This window comes from Sinocyclocheilus rhinocerous, unplaced genomic scaffold, assembly GCF_001515625.1.
Source record: "Sinocyclocheilus rhinocerous isolate Xijiao unplaced genomic scaffold, SAMN03320098_v1.1 scaffold85, whole genome shotgun sequence".
Taxonomy (NCBI): Eukaryota; Metazoa; Chordata; class Actinopteri; order Cypriniformes; family Cyprinidae; genus Sinocyclocheilus; species Sinocyclocheilus rhinocerous.
Window position 1 is genome coordinate 771,614 of NW_015649998.1, and position 10,756 is coordinate 782,369.

Genomic DNA, 10,756 nt, shown 5'->3' on the forward strand with positions numbered 1-10,756 from the left:
TTGTCCAAATTAAGTTCTTAGCAATGCATATTACTAATCAAAAATTAAGTTTTGATATATTTACGGTAGGAAATTTACTAAATATCTTCATGGAACATGATCTTTACTTAACATCCTAATGATTTCTGGCATAAAAGAAAAATCAATAATTTTGACCCATACAATGTATTATTGGCTATTGCTACAAATATACTTGTGCTACTTACGACTGGTTTTGGGGTCCAGGGTCACATATACAAAATATGTTGCTGTTTTTTTTTAGAAGTACATTAGACTAACCCTAAGAAAAAAAACTAATTATAATGACCTGTACATGCCAAATAAGACTTTATTTAATTCCTTTATTTATGGCTGAGATTGGAGGTTTGTAGGATAGCATTCTCAATCTTTCTCAATTTTTTTCTTTCTCGTTGCACTCTCTCTCTCTCTGGCCCAGGGAGTTCAGGATGGAGCAAGAGGGTGTTGGAGAAGAGGGAGGGAATGGGTGGTGGACAGCAGAGGGAGAGAAGATAAGAATGTGTGTCTGTGAGTAAGGAAGAGCTGAGTGGGGATTAAGCACTGGGGGACAGCACTGAGAAGACACAACAAAACATACAACCAAAATTGTCCTTCATCAGTCTGGAGACAGAGAAAGAGAAGATGAAGAGTTTGGCCAAACTTCAGGGAAACACAGAGCAACTGCTGATGTCTCTATCAAACACTCTCCCATCCTTGGCCCTGAGTAATCAGCACTGGGTGAGCAAACACACACATACATGTCAACTTTTAAATTGTTCTATTGATTTTTTTTTATAAAATTCTCTTTTTAATTACTACAACAACAACTCTAACGGGAACCATCAACATACATTTTTGCATATTTAAAATTATTAATTTTTAGGCCACGTTTGGAGACCACATTCCACCAAACAATAGTGTAAAGTATCTATATCAGTAAAAGTTGAAAGTGGACTCTTCATGTGAATATGCATATATAGCATACTAAATATTGTGTGTTCTTGTGATAATGTACATTAATGTCTTTTACATCAATGTTTATTAAACCCCCTCACAGACAGATTTCTATGTAAATTCTGTGTCTGTATATTACATTTCCCTATATAGATCTCAAAAATATGCATTAGCAAAATGTAATGTTTTAACAGCAGCATATCACACCCCAGGACATGTCAACTACCCTTATGCTGACTATTTTAATCAGTACACTACACTATATTATTATTATTAGTTTTTACCTTTCTTAAAGTATAGTATTTTCTCTCTTGTGCTGGTGTAAATAACTTGGATGCTTTAGCAATACCGTAATAATGTACAATCATGCCAACAACACTTTGTTAACTCAGACCCACACAGTCTGTGTCTCTTTTCTTATGCCTAGGGATGCATGTTTTCTGTTTACCAGCAACACAATCAGCAAAAATTACATGATCCGCATGAAAATCTGTCTCAAGTATTTTTAGTGAGTCTTTTTAATTGCTGACTTTTTGAAAGACTGTTTGGGCTTCTTTGAACTTCTCTAAACAGCCCTAAGGCTCTAAACTAAAGCCTTCAGTAGAAATTTGCCAAACTTGTCACAACAAGTTATCTGCTCAATACTGAGATTGCTCCAACTAGGCCAACCTGCCAAATGTTTACTGCAAACGAAGGAAGCAAGTACAGATAAGGCTTCCGGCACACTGTAATTTGGATGTATTCCTACAATAGATACAGTATAGGCATAATACACTTGTTCATTCTAGCTTAACGTGCATTGTCTGGATGGTCTGTTAATAGAAAAACATGTAAAGACTGTACATCCCAACAAAATAAAATGCCGTAGGCAATTGCATGATTTTAAACTATTTGGATTGTCATCATATCCATATATTTACGTCCTCATAGAAAGGCAAATCTCAAGACACCAGGGTCATATTTCACCCAAAATCCAAAATGTTTTCTCGAGACTTACGGTGTCTTGTTGGTCTAGTTTGAGGAGGTATGCGTTTTTTAAGGGTCATATGAATTTGCTCAGGTATGGACATGTACTGTATTTCATAGCTGTTGTGATATAAAGCTGGTTACAACTCTGCCCTTTCAGAGCTTGAGGATAACGCTACATTTTATGACCTGTTTCAGATGCAAGAACACACAGAAGAGAGTGTTTTACTGCAAGACAAGCAGAGTTGTTCAAAGAAGGGTACAGAATGGGAAAATGGAGAACAAAGCTGGAGCTCAAGACCCAAACACATACCTGAGGGTAAAGGTGAGGGGTCAAACATTCCCTTTCATAATGATTTGGAGAGGTCTTCTTTCCACTGAACAGGAATTCTTTATTACACATACACTCAAAACATGTAAACACACTCTTTCTCAGTCTCTAACCAATTACATGGAGATGCCCCAAAACAAGAACAAGAATCCTTATATGGTTTATCTTCAGGTGAATATTTCATTCTGTACAGATATAGCCTACATTATTCCAAGAAGCCAAAATAAGTGTTTTAGTAGCATATCATGAACGAGAAAGAGGAACTCTTTATAGAAAATATTTCCTGATGTTTCACCATAAGATGGCAATATTGGGTTGTTTTTAATCTATGGAGTGAGTCGTAGGCTACCTGAAGAGAGATATAAAGCCTGTGGTGCAACAATGACTCGATTAGGCAAGTGACAATTCTGTCGACTGTCCCGAAACCCGAGCAAAAGTCTTGTATCGCAGTTGTGAAGCCGCTTTGAGAGTGAGAGAAGACGCGGTACAGCTGAATCACTAACGCTGTTTTCAAATGAATGATTTAATCTGATAGTAGCCTATGTGTGGATTTATTTACTCATCTAACCTACATGCTCTATTGAATATGTTTGCAGGAATTTCCCTCATTATAAACTCGAAAGCAGATTGAACATAATTCTATTATACAGAGATTTAAGGAAAGGCCTGGAAATGGCTGTTTTAAAGGGGTCATATGATGCTGCTAAAAAGAACATTATTAGGGGAAGCCCCGGCTTAGCATGCGCGCTGAGACCGGGATAGAGTAAGCTGAGGCCGGGCTTCACTTTCACAACGAAGCACACAGCGTCTTCACGACATGGCTGCAAACACCACATCTAAAAATCCAATTAACAACTGATGCAACCAAGTCCCCGACCTAAATTTTTTCTTTTTCAATAATTTGTTACACTTACATATACGTCACATAACATAGAAATATATCTTTCAGTGTTTCCATTCCATTGTGACTTTAAGAAACTTGTTTGGAAATGGTCATTATTTTTGCAGTTCCTTTTGGTGCTGCTAGACGTGCACAGTTAACAGAAACTAGAAAGCAAAGTACACTGGCAGTGGAGAACACATGAGGAGCCCAAGACATTAACCATAACCATCCTCTTTCTCTGCCTCCCTCTCTCACACACCAACTGTCAGTACAGTGGTAATAAAGTAGGATCACTGTTTTTAAATCCCCCTCCCTATCTCATTATTTCACTTTCTGACCCTCCTCATTGCCTCCTGAAGGTGAAGAGGCAGTCTACAGAAAGAATATCTTTTTGAACCCAGGCATGATGTGATGTGGGTCTATGTGGATAAGAGCAGAGGGATTATACAGATGTTGCATGTAAATTCAGACCTCAGGATTACCTCTGAACCGAGAGTAGGAGAGTAGGAGTAAACATCGTCACAGTGGCATGCTGCAGGGTGGTACAGCAGTGTTTGGTATGAAGGGGCGTCGTGGCCCAGGGGTGTGTGGCTGTGCACGCTTCTGTCAGAAAGTTTTGGCCAGGTGTGAGTGCTGCTTCAGACAGCAAGGTAAGAGATCCATTAGTAGCTTTTTCTCTTTTGATATTTGTACCTTGAGTGTATTTACACATTGGTAGGCTTTGCAGTTTTTACAGGATTAACATTCTGAATATGTTCCCAGAAAACTTGATTAGACCAAAAAGATTGATTAACAATAAGATCTTAATTTATATATTACACATTTTAGAGCTTGAAAAATATTGCTTGCATGTAAACTGAGTGTAATTCATTATTACCATTGTTCTTTTGCTTCATAATAATACGTGCATTCGACCTGTAGTTTAAATGCTGAACCATTATTGTTATTTTGTTAGTGTTATTTTTCATGGATTATCTATAGAAATGTATTATTGCTGATGTATTGTGTGTGTGTGTGTGTGTGTGTGTGTGAATGGTTGTTGCAGGATTATGGTTATGTGGCCTTTAAGAAACAGCTAATCCATATTTCATACAGAAATGGTAGAATACCTTCTGTTCTGTCCCTCATTCTCTCTCTCAGAGTCTTTCTTTCTCTTCATGCCCTTCAGATAGGCATGTTTCCCCCATTTTGCACTGTACAGCTTTTAAATCGTGGGGAGAAAAAATAATAATAATAATTTTAAGCTGTATCATCTGCTTATAAGGCAGAATCTCTTCCATGTGCTGCCAGTTATATTTATATTCCACCTTTCATGACTATGTGGAAAATTCAGCAAAAATAACTGCAAGATGAATATTAGTGATGGAGCTGGAAATTCCCTTGCGATATATCAACCTTATAACTCTCTGTCTCATCCTCATTCTCATACATGACCATTTTACCTACCACATTACCATTATATTAGTTGATTGATTGTTTGATTGATTGATTGAAAGAACTTAATACTTTTATTCAGCAAGGATATGCATGAAATTGATCAAAAGAAGTGACAGTAAAGACTTTTACATTGTTGCAAAAATATTATATTTCAAATAAATGCTGTTCTTTTTTTAACTTTTTATTCATCATGATTTACATAAAAATATTAAGCATGGTTATGGTTATAACAAGAAATGTTTCTTGAGCACAAATAAGCAACTGGCACTTTGCAGATGTGTCAATTGAGATTTTTTTTTAGCACAGTCCGAAATTAAAAAAAATAAACTAAATTTTTCTGTAAAATACTTCAAGCTATGTTTTAATTTATAATTATTTAATTTATTTTTAAACCATAATATTTTAATAGACAAAAGATTAACTTTAATGGTAAAATAATGTTAAAATGATTAATAAGTAAAGAATAATAAATAAAAAAACATGAAAAAAAGCTTATCACTTATTTAAGGCCGGCCAGAGGTAATGGAAAGTAAAGGTCATTTCTACATCGTCTGTAATATTTGTAGTCAACTAAAAATGCCATCCAATAATTTGTCAAATGCTGCAACAATATATTTTTTAGCAGAGTTCTGATAATCACAGCTGCCATTTTTTTCTTCAGTATAAATATGAAGGCTGTTTTTTTCTTTTGTTTTTTTTGGAAATGTTTTAAAGATCTTCTACTACATTTCCTTTCTCTCTCTGTCTCTCTGTCTATTGTAGAGGCATACACATTGACAGGTCTCAGCGATGTCTCCTTGCCTCCTGATACACCTTCAACGTCCATCTCTATTGATGACCTTTCTCCAATCTCACCCAGCAACCATCAGCCTCTTCCCACTAGACAACCATCTACCACACCCAAACGCTCCGTCAAAGCCCTCAAGAGATGGTTGAGCAGCCCAGTTCGAAGGTTTAGTCTGGGCGGAGGTGGCAAGAGTCAGAGCTCAAAGGCCATTCAGAGCCCAGAAGGGTCATCCTATATGTTTCTCCCTCTCTCACCTGCTCAAAGCCCATTGAGCCCAATAGAAAAGTCCAAAAAACTTCCCCGCTCCTACAGATCTCTGGTATGGACATAATTTACTCTATACTGTTCAAAAGTTTGTGGTCAGTTAGATAGTAATACTTTTCTTCAGCAAGTATGCTTTAAATTAAACAAAAATGACAGTACAGACTTTTACTTTGTTACAAATTCATCAAAGGATCCTGAAAAAGTATCACTGCTTCAACAAAAATATTAAACAGTTTTCAAAATCCGCATATTACAGTTATTTCTGAATGGTCATGTGGACATTTTAAAATATTTTAAAGTAGAAAACAGTTATTTTAAATTGTAGTAATATATCACAATATTACTCTCTTTAACAAACAAATGCAGCATTGGTGTTTTTCTTTCAAAAACATAAAAAATCTTACCAACCCCAAACTTTTGAATGGTTCTGTTTATTACAGAGACAGGGGGGATTTTCTGTTATTTTGATATATTATACCAAAACTGTACACCCTTTCTCTGTCTGTGGCATACAGGAGTGTGCTGAACTTTCAAGGCCAACATCTCCTGACAGTCTCTATTACCCAAGATACCTAAATGATCTCTTGCAGGTGCACAACACTGAGTACTAGACCTTAATAAGTATTTTTATACATAATTGCTCATTTGTGCTTGTGATGGCTAATGAATCCAATTTCAGAGGCATCAGTCTTGCGATGTGCATTCTGGGGAGAGAGATCTCGACTTGACTGACGAGACACAGGTACAATCACAGAGTCCAGAGGATGATGAGCAGGAGAGAAGAACTGCCTTAGAGAAAAGCATGTAGGTATTTGATTGATGGTGACCCAAACCCACGGTTTCTGGAATAAGATATTGTTAATAATCCTTCTCCGAATCTGGCATACTTTATGTCTCACTTATAGATATGTGCTGACAGAGCTGGTAGAAACAGAAAAGCTGTATGTGGAGGATCTGGGGCTTGTGGTGGAGGTAACATATAAATGCATTCCGTTAGTAGATCTTACTCATTCTTTTTTTTTTAACTCTCATTTCCTCCCTTCTCCAGGGTTATATGGCCACAATGAATAGTGTTGGGGTGCCCGAGTATTTGGCGGGAAAGGATAAAATTGTGTTTGGGAACATTCATCAGATCTACGACTGGCACAAAGAGTAGGTCACCTATTGATAGGAATGTGCCTATTGAGATGTGTAAACCTGACCTTCTTACAGCTGCTACCATTATTTTTCTTTTGTCTCAGCTATTTTCTTGGAGAGTTGGAGAAATGTGTGTGTGAACCTGACCTGCTGGCACAACTGTTTATCAAACATGTAAGCCTATGTTTTATTTCCTTCTTGCAAGTTAAATTGCTGGAGATATAGTAAACATTAAATGCAGTAAACCATCTTGCATAATTTAAAAAAGATGTTAAGAATTCAATATCTCTGTGTGTTTTCCAGGAGAGGCGGCTCAACATGTATGTGGTTTATTGTCAGAACAAGCCAACATCAGAGCACATTGTCTCAGAGTACATTGAAACCTATTTTGAGGTAAAATCTGAATATATTTATAAGGCAATGTTTGCTTGTTGGTGTATGAGGTCAAGGTCTATGACTGTCCTGTGCTCTTTCTCCATGTAGGAACTGAGGCAACAGCTGGGTCACAGACTGCAGTTAAATGACCTGCTCATCAAACCTGTTCAGAGAATCATGAAATATCAGCTGCTGCTGAAGGTGTGTTTGTGTAAGCTTGTGCAAAAATACATGCTCTTTATTCTTTTTTTCAAATGATTTAAAAACAAATTATGTATTAAAATTAGTCTCCAAAATTAGTTCATTCTCTATTTCCCTCCTCTGTCAGCCTAAACTTTTGATGCTGTTTTGAGCCATAGTTGGACTCCAAAAGGGGAGCTTTAGCTACCTGGGTGTTTTTACCCAAATATACTATCCTTTTACTCATTTAGATTAGGGTGACCATACGTGCCATTTTCCCCGGACGCGCCCTGGCCAGGATTTCTATATTGCCTAAAATATCTAGGTTTTGGCTTTGTTTGCGTGTGCAGACCGATCGGTGTATGACATCCGTTCCTTGTGTTTTCGAAACGCTGTCGAGGTACTTTGAATCAAAGCAATATAGAAATCCTGGCCAGGACGCGTCCGGGGAAAATAGCACGTATGGTCACCCTAATTTAGATGTTACAGAAAAATCTTAAAATTATTTATCAGCTTAAAAAATTCTTTAAATAGACTACTGTACAAAACTTTGGGGTCGGTAATATTTTTAAAGTTTTTGAAATGAGTCTCTTATGCTCACCAAGGCTTCATTTATTCAATCAAAAATACAGTAAAAAAAAAGAAAGTTCAAATATTATAATAATTTAAAATCACTGTTTTCTATTTAATGTATTTTCAAATGTAATTTATTCTTGTGATGGCAAGGCTGAAATTCAGCAGTCATTTCTCAAGTCTTTAGTCACGATCCTTCAGAAATCCTTCGAAAATGCTGATTTGGTGCTTAAGTAACATTTCTTCTTATTATCAATGTTAAAAACTCTGATACATTTTTTTCCCACAATTCTCTGATGGGTAGAATGTTAAACCCCCCCAATTTTTGAATGGTAGTGTATGTATTCCAGGGATTATCCTCAAACTTGTTTAGTCATTGTTATCAATCTTGTCATTGTATGTGCTGATACCAAGTACATAGCAACAAACAGGTATTTAGGAAAGTATTATGATGGCTTTTGTTGCTATATAGTGATTTGTAAGAAAATAAAATTGACCATGCCTTGTTGAACCCTGTTATATAGATAAAACTGGATCTGATTTAAAAAAAAAAACAGGAAAAAAACAGGAACTTTTAAGCCATTTCCTCAATTTTCCATATATATTCTTGTCCTTCTTTATAAATTAAGGAGCTGAGCTAAAATCCATATGCCTGTTCATCTAATGTCCTCCCTATTCTGTGTTTATGTGTGTTTATTTACAGGACTTCTTGAAGTACTACACTAAAGCAGGCAGACAAACAGAAGATCTTGAGGTAGGTACAGGCTTATAAGACTGAGCAAACTCATTATCAGGTGACACTGAATTATTATTCTGTCCTCTTTTTGTGTCCTTATCTCAGAGGGCAGTGGAGGTGATGTGTTTTGTTCCAAAGCGATGTAATGACATGATGAATGTTGGAAGACTACAGGGTTTTGAGGTAAGATGACACACATATACACTGCAGAAATGGAAATGGTTTACTTCACCTTGGACTGCTCCAGTATCCAAAATGAGCACAGCACGAGTCCATTATTTATAAAATAATGATCTATTTATATAATTTATGGTTCCTTTATAGTTTTATTAGCACTCCTACCTATATCTTAGACTAAAAATTCACACGGATCACCCATGATTGATTGGGTTCATAGGGCCAGCTGAGAGCACAAGGGAAACTCTTGCAACAGGACACCTTCACATTCACTGAGAATGAGAACAGCATTCTCTCCCGTCCCAAAGAGAGACGGGTGTTCCTCTTCGAGCAACTTGTCATCCTCAGTGAGCCAATCGACCGCAAGAAAAGCTTTTCCCTGCCAGGATACATCTATAAAAACAGCATCAAGGTGAGAAGCAGAGGAGATAGTGGAAGATTGTAAGGCAAACAAATATGAGGGTAAATATTTGTATCTTTCATAGATTAGTTGTTTGGGCATTGAGGATCATTGCCCAGATGACCCATGTCGGATGGTGTTGACGTCTCGTAATATCGATGGAAGCATGCACCGATTCATTCTTCGTGCATCATCTCCAGAAATCAGAATGACCTGGGCAAATGACATCATACAGATGCTGAAGACACAGCGCAACTTCTTAAACGGTATCATCATCATACCTTCCATGACCTTTCTGTGACCTTGCCTTAGAGCAGAATTCTTAATGGGCTCTGTTCTGTTTCTTCTCCTCTATCTCACCTGTCATAGCCCTGCAGTCTCCTATTGAATTCCAGAGAAAAGAAATTAACCTGGGAAAGAGCTTGACAACTTCCCCCTCACTGAACTCTGGCCTGCAACCCTATAGCTCTGCCTCCATAGACCGCCAGGCTCTGCCCTGTCTGCGCTCCTGGAATTCTTCACAACCTTATACGCCTCATTGAAAGGTTAGTGTTTGCTGGGTTGTGAAGTTGCATTATCATAATTTGTCAATTAAAAGCTCACAAACTTGTCCAGAATTCCATCTGGTCTCATGGTGTTATATTTTGTAGAGTATTGATATTTCATTTAAACATGATTTAAATAACATGATTTCACTCTTCTCCTATAATTTACAGCTTTCTGACATTCCTGAAAAGGCATTTTCTTATCTTCCTCTGACATCAACTCATAAAATACCTGTCTGTTACCCTCAGGAGAACATTATAAGGAGATAAAGGAAGACTAAGTCCATTTTCGAGTTAATTATGTCTGATAAAAAAAGACTGAAGTGATTTAATCATTCATTAGAACCTAATTATTCTTCTACCTTCCATTTCAATATGATAATGCACACAAACTGAAAATCTATCACAACCTTCAGTATTTGACAATGGTAACAATCTGAGTATTTTGAACCTACAAGAGTATTGGTATTGGACTGTATAAGGTACAAGGTATTGGACTGTATAAGCTAAACTTTATGTCACTGACAGGATATAATTCATGAAAGACTGAATATGATCATAAAGATTATATTTGTAGCTACTGCTAATTCTATATTGCTGAAATTGTGAATGAGGAGGTGATATATACAACCCCAATTCCAGAGAAGCTGGGACATTTTGTAAAAATGCAATAAAATCAAGAATCTGTGATTTGTTCACTCTCTTTAACTTTTATTTAATTGACAAAAGTACAAAGAAAAGATTTCCAAAGTTTTCACTGACCAACGTACATGTATTTTGTAATATGAACAAATTTTGATTTTGATGGCTGCAACACTCCAAAAAAGTTGGAACAGAGGCACGTTTAACACTGTGTCACATCAACTTTCCTTTTAATTACAATGTTTCATTGTTTGGGAATTAAGGATACTAATTGTTAAAGTTTTGCGAGCAAAGTTTTCGTCCAGTCTCTCTTGAAACAAGACTTCAGATGCTCAGCAGTCTGTGATTGTCGTTGTCTGATTCTCTTTTTCA

At 36.7% G+C, this 10,756-nt stretch overlaps 1 protein-coding gene across 1 annotated transcript; it reads left to right on the forward strand.

The window, feature by feature from the left end:
• Positions 1–639: 639 nt before the first annotated feature.
• Positions 640–10,031, forward strand: arhgef25b (Rho guanine nucleotide exchange factor (GEF) 25b). The gene is made up of 16 exons (XM_016515924.1): positions 640–735; positions 2,116–2,242; positions 5,331–5,674; positions 6,135–6,209; positions 6,299–6,423; positions 6,525–6,591; positions 6,668–6,771; positions 6,861–6,930; positions 7,060–7,149; positions 7,240–7,332; positions 8,588–8,638; positions 8,726–8,803; positions 9,018–9,209; positions 9,283–9,463; positions 9,567–9,742; positions 9,914–10,031. Exons 1-15 carry the CDS (start codon positions 640–642, stop codon positions 9,737–9,739), a joined length of 1,866 nt encoding a protein of 621 aa, XP_016371410.1. The 3' UTR covers positions 9,740–9,742; positions 9,914–10,031.
• The last annotated feature ends 725 nt before the right edge of the window (positions 10,032–10,756 follow it).

Coding starts and splice junctions, on each gene's coding strand:
- arhgef25b (XM_016515924.1), top strand. CDS start 640: ATGAAGAGTTTGGCCAAACTTCAGGGAAACACAGAGCAACTGCTGATG. Junction 6,592..6,667: donor ATCTGGGGCTTGTGGTGGAG/GTAACATATAAA, acceptor TCCCTTCTCCAG/GGTTATATGGCCACAATGAA. Junction 9,464..9,566: donor ACAGCGCAACTTCTTAAACG/GTATCATCATCA, acceptor CACCTGTCATAG/CCCTGCAGTCTCCTATTGAA.